Source organism: Micromesistius poutassou (assembly GCF_964030765.1).
Source record: "Micromesistius poutassou genome assembly, chromosome: 14".
Lineage (NCBI taxonomy): Eukaryota > Metazoa > Chordata > Actinopteri > Gadiformes > Gadidae > Micromesistius > Micromesistius poutassou.
The window spans coordinates 17,888,114-17,908,590 of NC_140284.1; the positions used below are offsets into that span (position 1 = coordinate 17,888,114).

Here is a 20,477-nt window from a genome sequence, read left to right on the forward strand (position 1 = left end):
ACGCTAAGAGCTGGGGGAACACATCATTACCCGCCACGCAGGAGACCTTAGCACTCCGGTGTCGGGCAATTTAACGGCTCACTTGTTTATTCTCATAGATTATTACTCTCTCCTCTCACTGAGCTATTAGGCTGAAACAGGCCAACGTGTCAGATTGAGATTGTGCGACTTTGTTGGAGCAATCTCCTGTCGGGACGTATAGTTCGTTAGAGGGAAGGGATAGAATACACTTGCAGTTCCTTTTTTTTCTCCTGCTCTGTCAGCATTACAGGATTTGATAAAATAATTGGACTTGATGAGTTCCCTTGCACAAATAACAATCATGTTGAGTAAACACTAGGCCCTGGGTGTCTCTGTAGTTTGACCTGTAAATGGATTTCAGGACGCTCGGCATCCTGTAACGGCAGGGATGATGCATTTACAGTGACCACAATTCAACTGAACTCTGAACTCAATGACCTTCTGCACGAGTAAACAAACAAAATTAAAAACATGCTTTTCAATAGAAATGTCCGTTGGCACTGTAACTAGCAGAAGTGGAAAGCAGAAGCATTCATTTATGCAGTTTGTTTTTGGATCTGGGGTGTGCCTGTCTGTCTATTTATCGCTCTCTTTATTTCTGTTCCTCTTTTAGGGTCCTTTTCATTGCTGGACGACCCATGGACACAGACAAACAGTAGAAGTGTCTGTGCAGGAGTGCAGGTGAGATCTTATCATCGACCGCCACATTACCATGTACCAACACGAGCCTGTTTTTCCTAACTCCTCCCTCTGTCGGCAGGCCAGACCCCCTAGCCCAGCGGATCTGTCTCTGTGTGGGCACCGCAGGGGTGGACCAGCTCCCCGGGGGCTCTATGTGAGTCTGGCCTGGTGATGAGATCCAACATGAGGCAGTGGCGCCGGCTGGCGCTGGTGCTGATGCTGGCGTGGGCCCTCCTCTTCCTGGCACTCCTCTCCTACTTCCTGGACGCCCGCGTGGACGAACCCATGGCCTCCGCCGGCTCCTCGCTCTCCTTGCACCCGGACACCCGTCGCCTGTCGTCCATTCAGGCCTCCCATCATCAGCAGCAGCAGCAGCAGCAGCAGCAGCAGCAGGGGGTTGTGGGTTTGAGACCCAACCCGACGGCCATGGGCGCCGCCGAGCCGCAGCCCCCCGCCGCCACTGCCAGCGTCCCGCCTGCCCCGCGGCCGGGCCCGGAGGAGGGCCAGAGCCCGAGCAGCGGGCCCTACGCCATGTACGCCAGCCAGGAGGCCAACCGGGGCGTGGACTACCTGGACCCCCAGAGCCTGGCCGCCTGGTCCTCCTTCGGCACGGAGAACGTGGGCTCCCAGTCCTACCCGGCCGCCCACAGCCGCGAGAGGACGCCGAGCGCCCCGGAGAGCCGCGGCCGAGGCGTCGAGGAGGAGGAGGAGGTGGGGCAGGAGGTGGAGGAGGAGGAGGAAGAGGAGGAGCAAGAGCAGGAGCAGGAGCTGGAGCAGGAGGAGGTGAACGAGCGGAAGAGGAACCGGCCCGGGGGAGACTCGACCGACCCGGAGGAGTACTACTTCCTCAAGTTCGGCTCGGTGGTGCAGCGGTTGTGGCGGGGCCGCGTGACGCCCGGCATGCTGAGTCCGCGGCTGCAGCGTGCCATGAAGGACTACCTCAGCGCCAACAAGCACCATGTGGCATTCAAGGGCCAGCGCCGCCTGGGCCAGAGCCCCAAGGAGCTGCTCTGCGAGCTGAAGGCGCAGGCCAGGCTCTGGACGCTGGACGGGTCGGAGCAGCCCTTCTCGTCGCTGGGCTGGGCCCGGCTGGTGCCTCACCTCAGCCTGGAGCAGCTCTACCGCCGGCAGGGCGCCAGCGGCTTCAAGACCTGCGCCGTGGTCACCTCGGCCGGGGCCATCCTGCACTCGGGGCTCGGCAAGGAGATCGGTGAGTGGAGACGGATGGGCATCTCACCTTCTGTGTTAATGGTTGTTGTTTTTTTTCTAATTTGTGTAACCACACTCTCTCGATTGCCCAAGACAAATTTCTCTACCTAAGAGACACTAAAGGCTCATCTTATCTTATCTTATCTTATGATGGACCAAACGTGTTTTTCACTTTTTGTCGTATGATTCCAATACACAAGCGTTGCTATTTCAAGCGAGTGTTCACACTACATTTTGAAAAAGAAACCAACTCTGCTCCTCGCCCCCCTCTCTCTCTCTCTCTGCGCTCTCCACACCCCGCCCATCCTCAAAGAGCGAGGCTTGCTGAAAAAACGTAACATGAGATTCCTCCACGCTGCTGCAGAATCGGTGCAATTAGCCTAGATCCCTGTAGCCTTGAAGCTACCGTCTACATGACAGAATGTGTTTAGAGCACGTCTCAGGCTGAAGATAGCTGTACATGTTGTACCTTTAAGCTCATTACTGTATTCATTAATACAACACGATTAATATGTCATATTGAGCCAATATTAACATTGGCCCATATATCAATATTCATTGCATTGGTTTGTATCCATCCTTAACGATCGATTGACTAATCACATAAGTTCACAGCGTGTCTGACTTTATAGTGTGGCCTAACTTTTTGAGAGAAGAATTTCCCTTCATGCCACAATATGACGAAGACTGTCCAGTAGCTATCTGATATCTATGATGTCACCGTATTGACTGCTTTAGAGTGGATGAGTTCATACTTGAGGTCATCCATGGAAGAGAAGGCATTAGAGAGGGGGGGGGGGGGGGGGATGACATCATTCAGGACTTCTGTAGCTTAGCGATCATTTTAATCATCAATTGAATAATTGATTCTATGAAATATAAAAGTGTAGGGTCGTAAATGAGCTTGCTTTGGACGGCTAGTTGCCAAGAAACTGTGTGTCCATTATTCGTCACTGAGCATTGGGAGAACTTCTGAAGCAATGAGAAGCAATGAAATCAGATTTTATTGATGAGTCAAATCCAAGGATTCATCGATTGAACTCTTTTCATGTCTCATGTTAAAGGAGGCGGTGCTTTCTGGAGGCCCTCATCTCTCACTGCGGTAAATGGACGGGTCACGTTCATGTTCACCGTACAAACATGAATAATTCAGACAATCCTCCCAGATGAAAATGCTTCAGGACCTAGCACCCCTTATCTTCCTCCGCTGGCAGAAATGTGGCAGTTTCGGACCACACGACTAGTTTATCTCCTCGCATATATAACATGGGGGGGTAATATAGGCCTATCTGTTGTTCTTGAAAAGACGCTTGGCAGCTTCTGGGAGCACAGCGAGAGTGTGAACTCAGCGACAGATGGCCCACTAGAATGAAAAAAGTAGGCACTCCCTCCCTACCCCCGTCCTCCTCCTCCTCCTCCTCCTCCTGTAACCCATCGTGCTGCCTAGCACGCATCCAGTACAGCTTCATCCCAGGATCTCTTCTGGAGAACTGTTCGCCCCCAAGCAAGCTCTGCTCTTCACTCTGAGCCTCTGGGCAAACGCAATAAGGTTACCCTCTTCCGTCGCTAATGCCAGACTAACACAGTGACGCGCTAAGTGCCCGGGCCTGGCGCCCAAGTACCCTGGGGGGGGGGGGGGATTGGTGCACTTTATTGCACCAATCACTTCCTGTTTGCGTGGGTGTCTGGTGTGTGGATGACAAGCGCCACCAATTAGCCGCTTTGTGGGTCAAACACGTCCGCCGTGGCGCCGGGAAGAACTGTGGTGGCGTGACTCTAGAGCAAACTGTCCGCCTGGCGTGTTGGGACAAAAGGGGGACCTACTTGCGCACTTACAGTTACGTGCGTGTTTGTGGAAGAGGGTGTGTACTCGCGGGTCGGCGCATACAGCGGCTGGTGTAGTCGCCATCCTGTCGCCGATTGTTTACCAAAGGAGGCTAATGTTCCCAGACGACCGGCGAGTCTTGTCGTGTTGCTGGAGTGTTGTTTTCTGTCACCTTTGTCGTTGCTCTACCTTTATTTTTGATCAGGGTTTTTCTGCTCCAGAAGTAGACCTTTTTCCTGACTTTGGATGGGTCTTCGACACAGGGCACAGAGCGGATGGGAATGTACGTTGACGTATTAGGGGGGCAGTCTCCTGCAAAGAAAGCTCATTAGGTATTCACTTTAGGAGGCCAATATTAAAATATTCAACACAGAGTCCTAAAGTAAAGAGCAAAGGCACTTGTGGAAACATGCTGTCATGTCTCTAAAGGAGATTAAAGATTACATGCCCCTACATGGTTGTCCCTATCATTGCGACGACCACAAAACGAGAGCCGTGCGTCCACAGATCGTACATGGCTGATACGGCCTCCGTTTGTCATGAGCGGTTCTACAGAAAACGACAACACAACAAAGTGAACCATTTTGAATCTGAATTGTATCTAGAGCATCGTGCCCATGCAACTCTGTTCAACCTTTTCCCGAGAAAGGCCTGGAGGAATAGCTGAGAAAGGGCAACGGTTAAGATGATGCACAGAGCTAGAGAGCTAGATAGTCATTTATTCCTTGTGATACGTGGCATCTGTGATGGCACGCCCTGTGGTTTGGGACCATACATCCTATTGACGGACGGAAGTTTTTCCATCATCATGATGTAAGAACTCCTGGGGAAAAGTTTTATTTTTATTTTTGGCTGATCTCATACTTGGCCGGATGGCATATTTCTAATGGGATAATTTGTGTGGGGATAAATGACTCATTCTCCAGATTAGTCTTAGGCGGGAAATCCTGCGATGATCCCAGCCAGTCTGTCTGTACCCTTAAGTCGACAGCCCCCTATACCCAACTGTGTGTACCACAAACACAGTTGTGAAAGATGAGTTCATTACTGCTGGGAAGTATTGAGCCATTCAGCCCCGTGAGTTGTCAGTTTTGCCATGGTTGATTACTGCCCTCCTGTGGCCGTCGACAGAATAGCAACCATCCCAGATTAATAAAAAAATAATGAACGCACTATTTATAAACATTTTATATAATGTATATTATACAAATGTTATAATTGTGTTTTTTAAAGAGCTAATTCTTGAATCCCTCCCTTTCTTACTTGGTAATTATTAATTCATTTCAACATGATTTATTTATCCTTTAAGGGGAAATCCAGGAGCTGTCAATCAGTGGTTGCTAGTTTCAATAGTGATTTCACAGAGGCAAGCAGTAACATCAATATCGAAAGCACGTGTATATATAAGTAGGGTATATAAACGACTCGGTAGAAAAAACCTGCCTTCGGCAGCGGTCTACTGCAATCAATGGCTGTCATTAATCGCCAGTAGAGGGCGATGTGACTCCATTGTCTGTCATCTATTATGGGCTGTTTCTACTGCAAATTACGCAATTAATTTGCCGATCCTTTTCTTTTTAAGGCATAATGTGTTTATTCGAATTTATTCCACGAATCGTCACATAATACCTACTCTAACTCCTATTTTTTCTTCAATGGTCTTATCATTTACTTTATAGGCTACCTTCCTGTACACTCATTAAATGTTAACTTTCCAGTAAGTATGAAAGAAACAGAGGGTCTTTATGAAGCAGGGTTGTCTCTCTGTTAGGGGTGGGCGATACTGAAGAATTTGGTTTTGATCCAATACAAAGTAATCCAGTAGTCCTACCAGAAATTCGCAGTTATTAAGAAGGATCACTACTAATACCTTTTATTATTCAAAGCGGCATATATTTGCATGCAGGGGAGAGCAGCGTGTCTTGATTTATGTGCTGAATGCGTGAAGGTGATTCTCCTTGGTCTCCTAAGTGTTTAATACTGGCTAATGTGTCTCCTTATAGAGGGAAAATACAGGAATGATGAAACAATACTGACGACAGCCTCCATTCCTCTAGGCCCATTCTGTGGAGATAGTTTGTCAATGGGATCATTTTTCTTTGTTTGGATATTCGGTTAATCCTTCGTTACCTTATTTGTGTCTGTTTGTTTCTTCTCTGGCTTACTGCTCATAACCGCCGATGAGGGAACTCTGTAGACGATAAAAGTGATTTAAATGTGTTTATGAGAACTAGTTAATGGTGCAAGGCGCTCAAACGTAGGCCTACAGTACAGCCTATTAGCGCATGCAATTTACATTAACCGTGAATCGATCTCCGGTCTCACAAATACACATGCCAGTTCTCCCCTATATGAATACTGTATAGAATTTCCCATGGTTACTTACTGCAAATGCTTTGCTGTCCCCTGGCTCCGGAGCGATTCCTCTGGTGATCATATTGATTGCATACAATACGGGGGGTGGGGGGTTTACATCTTTCTCTACATCCTCCAGCCAGTGGACTTGTAGAGTTGGAGGAGTGGAGGAGTCGTGATCCTGTGTGTCTGAATGTCATTCTCCTGGCGTCAACACTTTAACGGGGAGACAAGTGACGATAAGGGTTTGGTCCTTCCTGATTTCGTTTCAGCGTTTCAGCCATTCTGGTGTCAGCTCCCTCGGGTTCTTCCCGATCCTCTTCCTCTCCGTGCTTACGTAGCGATCGCTCGTAGCATCGATCTGCAGCGTGTCAGGAGATGACATGTTTTCATTTCCTTTCTTTCTTTCTTTCTTTCTTTTCATTATCACGAGGACCATCGATCAAGTCCCACTGTGGAGGAATATAGCGTCAGGAGATCACCCCCGCTCATTTTGTAAACCAAATGATTGACTTGTAAAGCATGAATGTTTTGTACCATTGCATATGTAATGTATAAAATATACTGTGAATAAATGACCTCATGTGGTTCTCCATAGAAACCGAGGACTAGTTCGTGCATCCCGGTTATATTGTCCTAGAAAAGTAAACCAAACCAAAAGAAAAAACAGAAAGGAGAGTATTAAGGGTTTGCTGGTTACGAACATTATTGATAGTTTCACATTTATTGTTTTTATTTTCTGTAACGAACAACAAGAAATAACTTGTTATCAATGTTTTAAAAATCGGAAAAAAAATATGTTTTTGTGACACACAGACAGCCACGACGCTGTGCTGCGCTTCAACGCGGCCCCGACCGAGGGCTTTGAGAAGGACGTGGGGAACAAGACCACCATCCGCATCATTAACTCGCAGGTGAGTTCCTAGCGAGGTTTGACATTGAGAACGAAGCGATGATGAAGAAAGCAACAGAATGTCTCTCCGCATTTGGCTTGTGCTTTATACTGTGACGAATAACAGCACATATAACAACAGGCTGTAATATCCTCACATAGCCACAAGGGAACAGGACCAAATATATATAAGCTGTATTAACCGCACATAGCCACAAGATGGCAGCACACATAATACACTAGGAGGCGGGCGCTCAACACTAGCCAATCAGAGCACATTACATGTCACAGAGGCCACGCCTGCCAAAGTACTATCGAACTCGCTCCACGCGTGAATTATACAATTCCTCTCTTTTTGCTTCATAGATAATAGACCAAAACCTAGACCAAATAAAGTGAGTTAAAAGCGATCCTGTTTCGGCGGCCTTCTTCCTCAAAAAACACAACAATACAGACTCGCTGGCAAAAGGCTATTTTTGAGCCAATGTTTATGCAACGAGCAGAACAACAAAGATTACCAATTAAAGAACAATTTAAAAGCATATCGATACATATGGTGTCGATCAATGAAACACAATGTAAATGTTATATCTATTATGTTTTATGTATGAGATATTCTCAAACCGATATTTAATTGACAGCGATATTGAACTATAAAAAGTCGCCGGAGCTCTCTTCTAGTGGTGGATTTCATGATTCGTTTGAATGAATCAGTTTGCGTCGGTCAGTTCGCCAAGAAGAGTCGTTCATTCGTTCGTTCGTTCGTTCGCATTTCCGGTAGCGGTGAATCATGATTCTCAGTCACTGAGTCGGTCAGACTCGGCTCCTCCCTCATTCTCGTTCAAACGAATCGCGAATGCACCTTCTCAGCCGAGTCGGTCAGACTCAGCTCCTCCCTCGTTCTCATTCTCAAACGAATCACGATCGTGCAATGGTGCAAACGGTCATCAATCAACACAACATTAACTAAGTTCCTTTTAGCTGAGGAGTGCTTCATGTTCGGAATCGTGATGTTGTTGCCCGGCTGACTTTCGTGACTTCTCAGTCCTCGAGTCTTCACCGCTAAACACAGTCAGTGAACGAACGGCGACTCGCGAGTCAGCGCAACTCAGCGACTAGTGGGTGGAGCTGGGAGTCGAGTCTCGGCGAATGAACGAGACGAACAACGACGAACGAGAGCGGCGAATCAGGTCGGTTCGTTCGTTTTAAAGAGTCGTTCGTTCGAACTGATTCGTTCGCGAACGAGCCACCACTACTCTCTTCATTCCTCAGTCCCATCGCGGATTTTGCAAGCGAGTCGAAAAACGAACTGCAACCTATTTCTTGATATTTGCTTGGCGAAATTGCTAGACAATTTTCATCGTACATTTCATACACTTATTCACACAATTCCTTGCTTCAGTTTTCAAGTTTAATATCGTTTTGGTAGTTGGCCATCACTTTGATTCATGGAGCCTGAGGTCTGAACTTCAAGTCCTGTATTCAGATCAGGACTTGCAGGATGACAAGGGAAAGCTGTGTGATTTCTTGGTGTTCCTTAAATACATGGAGTTGGACAGTGCAATGCCTCAGCTTTACAAACTGTTCTCATTAGTGGCAACAATTGGAGCTACATCTGCAGGTGTAGAAAGGAGCTTCTCCTGTTTAAAGCGGCTCAAGTCCTACACCCGTAACACAATGGACCAAGGCCGTTTAAGCAGCGTAGCTCTGCTGGCCATTGAGAGGACACTGGTCAAGTCACTGGAAAAGACAGGTAGTTGGTATGACAGAGCATTTCCTTGAAAAGGAACAGAGCATAATTGACATATACATAAATTGACAATTTATATGATGTAGGCCGAAAATGAGCTTCCCCTCTTTGAAAGACCAGCAGCCGCCACTGGAGCCAACACATGTAATGACAACAGTGTAATGAACTAAACACAAATTGTGATTTAAAGACATCAATAAGGAAGAAAATGGCAACTTAAAAGTGCTTTTGTTGTACTCAGGACCAGGTTGATTATATATGATTGATTTATATATTGACTGGAAGATGTAACGTGTCCCATTTTTCTTTTTTCTAGATCCTGGCCAATCCTAAGCATCAGTTCAAAAGCAGTTCTCTGTACAAGAATGTAACTCTGGTGGCATGGGACCCTGCACCTTACACCATCAACTTACACACGGTAGGTAACACACACACACACACACACACACACACATAGGAGCATGTGCATTGTGCAATGAACGCAATATATTGGATAATCTTTGGCTGCAGTGTGACCTAGTGGCAAAGTGCAGATGCAGTGGTGCTACACGGGTTGCATCTTTGCAATTCTCCTTTGCAAACCTACCCCCCCCCCCCCCCACACACACACACACACACGTACATTACAGCATAGAAAACAGACTGATCCTCTCCTCCCCGGCCTCTCCGGTACGTTCTCCCTTGCTATTCACAGGTTTTCTCTCTTTCTTTTGTTTACTCCACCTGCGCTGCCCTTGACCTAACCCGTGTGGTTTCACTCCACGCCACTCCGCCCCCACCGCATCGTACACCTTTTTTTTTTCTTTTAACATTATTTTTATTTCAGTTCAGTTTGGACATTACATCCTGAACATATCTGGGAGAAAAAAAATTACGTTGAATTTAGTAACTGACAGAATAAAAAATACAAGAGACAAAAAAGAACAGGGTAAAGTATGATGCAACAGTCAGCGCAGCAGCCGACCTCCTCATTTCTCCATCTTGTTCACATTTTGTCTTCTTCTTCTCGGGTCGGGGGCATTGTGTGCTGATGTGTGGGGGGGACGGCGGGCGTCTGACTAGATTACTAAAGAAGAACAAAACGCTCCTGCCGCGTGCGTGCGTATGAATTCCGCTCAATAGCTACCCAGAATCCCCTGCTCTGAAACTCACTACCTTTTTTGCCTTCTAAGTGCACATTCTGAGGGAACATTCTGTGCGGTTTCTATTGGTTTTTCCAGTCCCCTTGACATCCAAGAACAGAAGCCGACGTCTTTATGGTTACTGTTTTGTGTTTCGTGAATGTATTGTTCTGACACGACTGGCGTCCTCTAGACGTCCTATCTGTGCGTCTGTCGTTGGGTTGGAGGTCATAGTATGTGACCCCTGACATTTCAGCCATCACAACATAGTTTCACCATGGGGTCGGGTGGCTGTTATAGAATTGAAACAATCATTGTTGAGCTTTACAATGACCAAGATGCCTGTTAATTGCCTAGATTTTGTATACACATATATACGTCATTGTATTACATCACCTCATAGCTGTCATGATGGATTAAGCCAATAGGATTCAGATGGTATGTTACTCTATTGACGTACATTGGAATATATGGGATTTCTACTTATTGTTGTGATTACTAAACGTAACCCATAACCAACTATATATAGATTACCTGTGGGTAAATGTTTCCTGTTGGCCGATTCATTTATTTCTGAGTTTTTACCTCACTTGTTCTGGTAAAAGAAGAAATATATTTGTATAGATTAGGATCTGCCAATCATATTTCATGTTAAACTGTGACAGCATTTATCATGGAAATAAAGATAACAGTATACACAGGAAGAATGGAATTCAGTGGAATGCCATGACATTTAGCTCACCACAAGATACGTCAATGTCTCACTTTGGTCCTAAATGTACAATGCTAAAAACAGCAACGGCAAAATGTATTTCCTTTCCAGAGTGCAGCTAACTTACATTATATGTTGTATTTCCAAGTAGAACAGGTAATTACTGTGTAGTGAAGCACGGGAGGAACAAGATTTAGATCCTCCAGGGTTTGATTGGAGCGTGCCAGGTTGAAAGGCTTGCCTTCCTTACGTCGGCCCCGCAAACTGCTACAAAATAGGTTACACATCGCGGGCTCTTCACCATGGGTAGGAGGAACATGACATCCTATTAGTGACGCCGGATCCCTTTTCATCTCCAACAAGCTGTGATCACAACCAAAGCCATTCAACTCTCTTCAGGAAGCTAACTTTGATGTACAAATAACAACCATGCACCACCACCGGACGTTGTTCAACGGCGGTTGAACGACGGGGTGAAGAGTTCGCCTGGGGAAATCACCCTCAGTAGGGTCGAAAAGGAAAAAAGTCTGTTCTCATTGCATGGTGACTTTGGACAGATGTTCCCTGACACTCTCTCTCTCCCTCCCCCCCTCTCTCTCCTCAGTGGTACGCCAGCCCCGACTACAACCTCTTCGGGCCCTATGTGGAGCGCCGGCGGCTGCAGCCCGAGCAGCCCTTCTACGTCCTGCACCCCAGCTACGTGTGGGGGCTGTGGGATGTGATCCAGGGCAACACGCAGGAGAGCATCCAGCCCAATCCGCCTTCATCCGGCTTCATAGGTGAATACCATGATGATGTCCGTCCACGCCCCGCCCGCACGGCGGACCACGCACACACGGCAGGCAGGACACGAATACGTACACACACGCACGCGCGTTGCGCAGGCAGGACAAAAATATGTACACACACACACACACACACACACACACACGCATGCACGGTGGACACGCACACACATGCACACAAGCACAGCGAACACGCACGCTCACACATGCACGTGCGCAGGCAGGACACGTACACACACACACACCACCTCTAGTAGATGTGGTCTTAAGATTTATTCCCTGCTACTTCTGTTCCCTGCCTCTGTTTGTCGCCTTCTGCTACTGCTGTGTCTGTAGAAGTGGTCAATGTCGGTGTTGCAGCCGTGCTCTTTCAAAACAAGTGTCCGCACACAGACAATCTCTCGTGGTTTTATGAACACTGTTTTGAGTGTAGCCGATTTGAGCTATGGAGCTCAAGCTAACGATGAAATAGCGAGGTTGGCGTAGCAGTATATATCAAGCAAGTCAGTGCCACAGGCGGCACACTGTGGAATTCATTCAGCTCTTCATAATGGCTATGTTTAAGTTGTGATGATTGTGTTATTCACGCCACTGCTTACTGCGCGAGTACGGATAGTACCTTGGAATGGTGTTCTGGTATGGTGACGTCCAAACACACGCTCTGCACGCATTAAGACTGATCTACAACCCGCAGGCCCCCTGCGGGTACTTGGCACTCGCTGCCTCGCTCTGGGGCGAATTACCTCCTTTGTCGGCCAGACTCCATCTTCACAGTCCAAGTGCTCTTCACTACGCCTCCTCCCTCGCTTGGGTCACGTCTCTGTTGCCGTGGGGATGACGCTAGAGGATGGGAAGGTGGCCTGGCCCGTGACGTTTGAGAAATAAAAATTCATGAATTCATTAAGATCAAACGGTGGTATATATTAACTTATATGATATAGTGTATATATAAAAAATGCAGTCGTGAAGATATATATACCTATATTAGATAATATATATTATACACCATATACATATGCAGTATATAAACACTATATAATACAGTGTTAGTATACCTTATATTCTATGTAAATATATTATATAGTACAATAGTGAAAAAGAGTCTGCAGAAAGGTAACAATGGAAACAACTGAAGCATGTTATTATAGGTAGAGTGTGTAGAATTTGGTGGCATCTAACGCTAACATTATATATAAGTGTCCTGGAAGCTTTCGGACCCTTATACTCTCTCTCAGATGTTGACATCAACCCCTGCACTGACAGAAATATTTTGTAGCGAATGGCAGTTGGCGGAAGTGGGTGTGCATTCTTGATACATCCATGTATTGGAAACGTTAGTTTTTGAGGTAGTTTCCCTGTTCGATAACTAAAAGAAGGCTCTCATACTTTCAAAGTCCTGCAATATATTCACGTCCTGCAGTGCAAGTGCAAGTGCAAGTGCAAGTGCTACATTGGCTTGTAGCCCCGACTTTACAGGTAGTTTACCACTATGGAGCCAATGAGAGAGTGTGAGAAACATGGAAGGCTGTTGCCACCGCCATTTCCTCTACAACATGTACATGGTGACCAGGAGAGAGATTTATATAGTGATTGGTTGAACAGATTTCACAGGCAAGTCAGGAAAAATTGACCTTGGTGCGATTCAAATGAATGTCAAAACGGAAATTGCGCTGTATGTACACAGGCCCATTCAGTGCCATGACTTTTAATTATATTATTGACATGCGAAAACACCACTATGAACAATGGCGTTCAACGTAAAATAACCTCGACCTCTAAGCTAGGACCTATAGTTTCACATTCCCACTAAATAACTAAACCCAGTGCATAAATCTCTCCTAGAACCTCGTCCCTTTACACTTGGCTGTCGATGCGGTCATAGATGATCACATCTCGTCAGAACACAATCTCACTGTAAGCCCATCCCAACTCTCCAGTGCTTACCGCTTACCTCATATCGACTCACTTCCACCCGTTGACGAATCAGCCTCGGACGCACGCACACGGCCGGCCTTGTGCTTGACAGTGCTGGGGTTGGGGGGCGGTGGTGGTGCTTCCAAGCCTACGTCAGTCCATACGGGCCGTCACACAGTGGTCACACACACAAACCGCTGTGTGCGTAGTACAGGGCTAGAGAAGGCCTGCTCGGCCGTGACGGGGCACGGTGCCAGTGATTGGATTCCTCATCCCCGGGCTCCAGTGTGCTCCTAGGCCACTCGATGAGTCTGCTGGCTAATGCCATGCTCCAGGAGGGGGATGGGATGGCAGGGACAGGGAGGATGAATGTGGGAGCCACGGTGTTGCAGCATTGCGACACATCGAGCCATACAGGGGAGTCAGTCTTATAACATGCACACACACACACACACACACAGACACGTACATGCAAGCACACACATGCACACACCAACCAGCAATGTGAGGCTCGCTGATGTCATGTTCATTCTGTTTGCCCAGTTCCACACCTGAAAGGATGTAATGTAGAATACAAACAATTATGAAAAGTTGTTTGCAGCGGTCATGTCCGCTACATTTTGTGGCACTGCGTGTCTGTAAGTGTGTGAGTGTCATAGCTCTACACATGCTACGACAATACAGCCTCAGCCTCACCTGATTGAGCTCAACTAAACTGAAGTTAATCATTAGGTTCATTAACATAAATGAAACATAGTCCCTACTGGACATTGCAGTAATCATACATTTAAATAAATGTATGTCACATAAATAAGATAATTAACAATCGATCAAACATATGGACAGATGAGAATATTTCAGGCACCATGCACATATATACATATACATCAATACAGTCACTTGTAAATTTTTCAAATGTTCCTTTTTCACCGGCAGACTAGTATCTTCTGAGAAGGAGAGAAAATATGGCCAGCCATACACACTACATGCATAGTGAAGTAGCCAGTGTATATCCCGAGCTAAGCAAATGCGCACTGCATTATGAATGTGTGAATGGACATGTGGTAGTTTCAGTTTTACCCTTGCTCACACGGCAGGTTTTTATCTCCCGTGGGGAGTGCTTATTTCTGTAATATTAATGACATATATCCTGACCCGTGCCTGCACTAGACCAAACCTTTTCTACCTTGGCACCTATATCTCAGTATTGAGTGTGGTTGCAAAGCAGGCCAGACTATTGTTTTTATGTATCTTTTATCGTTATCGGCGATTACGGGCTGGCGGAGTTACATTTAAAAATCGCGTTCAAGTAAAAATAAATAAGAAAAGCGGAATCAATTTGTGGTGCTCGTTGTTCAATCTGTGGCGCAGCGCCACACATTGGCCTATGTGTGGGAAACACTGCATTATAATTGTATTATTCTCACGCCTTTTTTATGTAGCTATCTCCTCCTACAGTTTTTGAGGGAGCAACACTGAAACAATACCAATAAATACCGGGCATAGTATATCAGTGCACTGTGCGTCTTTTTTTAAAGTGTAAATATCGTATACTTATTTGTACATTTTTTATTATTATTATTTATTATTTAATATGGAAAGGCAATGCGGAAAAAACTCTAAAACTCTAAAACCATCAAATCAACCAAATCCTAAAGTAAATCCCATCAACCAAATCCTAAAGTAAACATCTGGGAGTTGTCACAACAACAGGTGCACTGCAACAGGTGGCACTGTAATTCGTGCTAAAACCTCAACTACTACGCCCCCCACCCGTTTGACAAAGAATACACACACACACACACACACACACACACACACACACACGCACGCACACGCACACGCACGCATGCACCAAGCAGCATCAATTATACACACAGTTTGCATAGGTATGTTGGTCCACTACTATTTTGTGGCACTGCATGTATGTAAGTGTGTGTGTGTGTGTGTGTGTTAATAATGCTACATACGCTACAACACCGCAGTCTCAGGAAATTCAGATTCCCAAAAATATATTTATCAATCTCAATTCAACTTTTAAGTTAATCATGAGGTTAATTCACATAAACGAAACACTGTCCCCACTAGTTAACATACATATAAATAAATACACTCACAATGTAACATAAATAATATTATTAACAATACTGCAAACATATTGACAGATGAGAATTTTTCAGGCACCATGCACATATATAGATATACATTAATACAACAGTTTTACTTACACTTTGCACAATTTTCAAATGTTCATTTTTCACCAGCAGACCATCACATGGCCAGAGAAACCATGGCCAACAATACACACTACATACACACAACGTCTGCAAGCATAGTGATGTAGCCAGTGTACAGTGTGTGTGTGTGACTGAGTGAGTGAGTGAGTGAGTGAGTGTGTGTACGGATGTATGTCCATCGCATATCTCTTGAAGCATTTATCTGATCTACTTCCCATTTGACGCATGTGTCGCTGGAATTGCAGTGTGGACTTATTTGGACACACGACATGTTAAATATTTAAAAGTTCGTAACACGCACATTCTGAACGTTCACTGCGGAGGTCCGCTGCACAGTGACCACGGGACTTAGAAAGTAGCATGTTTTCCAATTAGCCTTGCTAGCATTAGCATGTTAGCATGCTACCGTTGGCTTATGCAACAACTCTCTTTTTCTTCAGAATATACCCGTCATCAGCGTGGCTAGTTCCAAATGTACTTCTAAATTGTACGACATTCATGGTTTGTGACACCTAAAATATGAACATTTCCGAATTGATCCAAGCTTCATCATCGCGTACACCACACCTAAACGTGACGACATTGTTAAACATGCGTTAAAGCAACACACAACACGATAAATACAAAACATAGCTCCGCGGATCAAATCTCTGAATCCTCGAGTTCAAACGCCGCTCTCCCTTCACCCCGCTGCATTAATTCACCCCCCCCGGGGCGCTCAACGCGCTGCGCGTAGATCCCCGCGTAGATCCACGGCCTCGCACACTTCCGAGTAAAGAGCCACGCCGCGGCCCCCCACCGCCGCCACCGCCCCCCACCGGTCAGGAGGTGATCACCGAGGGGCTGAAGCGCTGCTCCGTGGTGGGCCGGCTGACGCACGCCTTGAGGGTCCTGGAGCTGGACTGGTCCACGCAGGCCACGGTGTTGCTGTGCGCCCTGCGGTTGAGCTGGATGATGGTGGTCCTGGAGGGCAGGGAGGACACTCCGCTCTGCGCCCCCGCCCGGCCTTTGCAGTGGAACAAGATCAGGAAGCACCGGTAGAACTGTGGTGGTGGGGGGGGGTGGCAGGGAGAGGGAGAGGGAGGGGGGGGGATGAAAAGAAAGAAGCGGAATGACTTCACATGTATAATGTACCATGCTCGGCGTTGCCGCACCCGCGTGACCCGACGCCCGTCCCAGAGTTTGAAGAAGAGCGTGCCGCCCGACCGGGGCTTAAAATTACCCTTTGCCATCACTCTCCAGTGGAGAGCTAAATCACTCAGATCTCTTTGAAGTCCCTCAGGCGGAAAACTCTTCCCTCCCCAAGGGCGCGACAAAGCCGTCTTCAACGGCAGGAAGTGCAGCTCGGAGTGGGAAATAGTCCCCTCAATGGCCCTGGCCTCTGTGTGCCCTGGGTCGTTTTCCATCTCTGCTTGTATCTTTAAAGGCCAGTGCACATGTTTGACAGAAAACCATGACAGCTGTCCATTAACCCCGCGTGACCCCACACTGCTGCTGTACTTTATAGGTACACACTGGGAGTTGATGGGAGGGCGGGGGGGGGAGGGCGGGGGGGGGGAGGGGGGCGAGGCAGCAACCTCAAGGGCAGTTGGTTGGTCTTGGGAAGGTTTGACAGCATAATATGAACGCATGGCTTCAGAGACGTAACTGACATGAGAAAGAAGGCGTGCTGCTAAATAATTAGCGATGTACGTTGAGCTACAAGCGGCAGGTTGTAGCCCGGCCGGGAGGCCGCAGGAGACAATGTCGAGAGTTGAGCGGGGAGTCATGTGGAGTTCATCTGAGTTATCAGGCATGAACAGTCGTCACAGTAACGCTGATCTTCCCAAGACACTGCCAGTGGTGTCTCACAGAACTCTCACAATCTGTTATTGTTTTTGATGTACTGAAAAAAGTGTTTTTTTATGTGGTGTGATTGACATTCTGCTCATTTCTGCTTGAAGCCAATTGTCGGAGTTTTTGACTTGACTGCTCCCTGCTTTTCTCCATAAATTAACAACTGACACAATCTCCCTGCTGCTGTGAACTCCACATGTTGTGCCGCCGGCACTATAGGGAGACCGCTCGCGCATGAAGATAAAGCATGTTTCCGTGTGTAAACCGTATGCTACAGTGCATCCGTCATTCTCCAGTCAATGCAGTCAAACGCGGCACTCACACACACACACACACACACACACACACACACACACACACAAATCACCCTGGGCTTCTTTATAAACAAAACTCAAACGTGTGTGGCGGCTTCGTCTCAAATGGGGGCGACAATCCAACAAATCCACCCCCCCCCGCCCCGCGCCCCGCCCCCCGCCCCGCCCCCCAAATATCTGTGTAACCCTTTTGCCTACGCGTGTTTGTCCCACGATTTGCAGGCACCCTCCTGATGATGGCGCTGTGCGAGCAGGTGCACGTGTACGAGTACATCCCGTCGCTGCGGCAGACGGACCTGTGCCACTACCACGAGCGCTACTACGACGCGGCGTGCACGCTGGGCGCCTACCACCCGCTGCTGTTCGAGAAGAGCCTGATCCAACGCATCAACACGGGGCCCGAGGCCGACCTGAAGAAGAAGGGCCGCGTCACGCTCCCGGGCCTCGGCTCCGTCAGCTGTGAAGGCTGACCCCCCCCCTCGCCTCCCGCGTCTTGAGGCCGACCACAATAATGGGCCACAAACCGCCCCGCACGCGCACACACGCACACACGCGCACACACGCACACACACACACACACACACACACACACACACATCCCCCACCCCTTTGGCTGACTAGGGGGAGGAGTGCAATAATGCCACAGGAGATATGGGGTTTGTCTGTGATGGAGGGTGTGGGGGGCTAGAACACAAGAAAATACACAAACAGAAGATCAGACCCATGAAGAACAATAAGCCATAACCCCTTAAAGGTGGGATCAACTTTGGGGCATTGGGAGAAGACGTCATCTCCGTCTCCTTAACCTGGCGTGTCAGGTTTTATTTTTGTGTTTGGAGCAACAGGTGGTTACGCCACTGTTCCAAACAGACTTCCTGCTTTAGCTGAGCCATGTTAGCAGTCGAGCTGACGCGGGTAGCAATAGGTCCATGTCTTTAGATCGTCGGTATCTGGGTGTGTTTTGAGTGTCGTGAACTCGGTGTCGGTCGACAAACCTTTTGGGTGGTCACTCCGTCTCTATGACGGAGAAAGAAAAAAAAAACAATCACTGTAATATCGGTGATTACTTTTTCTATATTGGTCTACGGAGTTGTGGACATCTTATGACTGCAGTGGTCTGCACTGAATGTCATTCTCTCTGAGACACACGCACACACACACACACACACACACACACACACACACACACCAATACACACAGACAAACAGACACACTTAGCTTAATTAAGATCAAGCTTCATTTAGAAGCTGTACAGCAGACATACATGAGTGTATAGGTCCCAGTCATCAGTATTATTGTTTAACAGGCTGGATGTACATTTTACACATGATACGCGCAATGTCTTTTTGACTTTTCTTCAAAATATCCTGTCAAGCCAGAAAGCCGTTTCAATTTTTTTGGGAGTCACAATATCAGGGTTTTCTTCTTGGTATTGTTCTCATCAATCATTAAAGTATGACTGTGTTTTAAGGCACAGCCATGTTTATTCTGCATGACATGACAACACACCAACGCACACACACACACACGCCAAACTGGCGATGGGAATGTCCCTCCTAGCACTTGAAGGACGACATCTGAATCGATCCCAAACGGGTTTGTCTGTGGCGAGAACCCAGTGCCTGGTAGTCTATAGATCACAACCCTGGAGAAACATGCAGTATCCACCCATTCTTAGTGTTCCTGTCGAAGCCAGTGGCGTGGACTGTGCCACACAATACGGCGCATATCAGCCCGTATTGGACGGCCGGGCGGTTTTCTTCCCATTGAATGTAACTATAAGCCCTACACAATTGTCATATCTGCTCTGTGCGAGCACTGCTGAAGTCGTTGTCAGTGTCAACACTGAAAGTTTGGCTCTAATGCGTCGTGTGCGACAGCCCGGACTCCGTCCCCGTTCGCCGAGTACGTACAGCCTATTCATATGCCCTGAATCCCCCCTCCACGTCGATATTGATTTGTTCTTTGTTCCGTGTAAGCCCGCCCCAGCTAGACGGCGAACCTGTGGAATTCAAGGCACAGATATCCACAGCGGCCGTGTGGCCGAGTCAGGGCTTTGCCGTGCGTATACGCAGCGAGAGTGTCTGAGCGCCTTTAAGCTATCGACTTCACAGATATATTGGCTGAGCAGCAGCCCAGCCTAAAGTGTTTGTAAATGTCACGGGAACGGTGTTCATTTGTGGGCGGGAAATATCACCTGTTTTCCCGATAGAATTTTGGTGAAGTGCATTCTCTTGTAAAGAGAAGTCGCTGTGTGCCATCACGGTGTGTGTGTGTGTGGTAGATCAAATGTGCTCAAAAGTGCGTTCTTGTTTTTTATTTTTTAACTTGTGTCCGGGTGAGCCTGGTATAAATAAGCTTTTGTAAAAAAAAAAAAAAGATAAAAGATTTGTCTTTGTTTGTTGGCAATCATGGTGCCTGGCATTGTCCTGTGTCAACTGGTTTTAATACTATTGCTTTAATCCATCCCCACAGGAGGCACCTGTTGAAAGGAGCCGGCGAGATATTAAAATTGTTTTAGATGACAAATCTCTGGCTTGTTTGTGTGTAAAAAGATTATTTTGTTAAGCTTGTGGTAATGCAATATTATATGGAGTCTGGTAGACTTTTTTCCATTTTTGCCCCAGCTTTTCTTTTTTGGTCGTTCAAAGAAAATCTGTGAATTTGTTGATTTTATTCAACAAAAAGGTTCAGACCGCAACAAATAACATTTTGGATATGTTGTACATAAATCCATTTCGGATTTTTAATTCTAATCTTTGTTTTCTTTGTTTTCATACGTTCGATGCACAGAGCATGTAAATCTGAGTGTAGACTGAAAGTC

The 20,477-nt window shown here is 47.0% G+C and overlaps 1 protein-coding gene across 1 annotated transcript; it reads left to right on the forward strand.

Moving 5' to 3' along the window:
- The first annotated feature begins 783 nt into the window (after positions 1–783).
- On the forward strand, positions 784–20,092 carry st6gal2a (ST6 beta-galactosamide alpha-2,6-sialyltranferase 2a). Its single transcript, XM_084479003.1, has 5 exons — positions 784–1,912; positions 6,908–7,005; positions 9,050–9,151; positions 11,171–11,345; positions 17,875–20,092. Exons 1-5 carry the CDS (start codon positions 874–876, stop codon positions 18,120–18,122), a joined length of 1,662 nt encoding a protein of 553 aa, XP_084335129.1. The 5' UTR covers positions 784–873; the 3' UTR covers positions 18,123–20,092.
- Positions 20,093–20,477: the final 385 nt, after the last annotated feature.

Coding starts and splice junctions, on each gene's coding strand:
- st6gal2a (XM_084479003.1), top strand. CDS start 874: ATGAGATCCAACATGAGGCAGTGGCGCCGGCTGGCGCTGGTGCTGATG. Junction 7,006..9,049: donor TCCGCATCATTAACTCGCAG/GTGAGTTCCTAG, acceptor TCTTTTTTCTAG/ATCCTGGCCAATCCTAAGCA. Junction 9,152..11,170: donor ACACCATCAACTTACACACG/GTAGGTAACACA, acceptor CTCTCTCCTCAG/TGGTACGCCAGCCCCGACTA.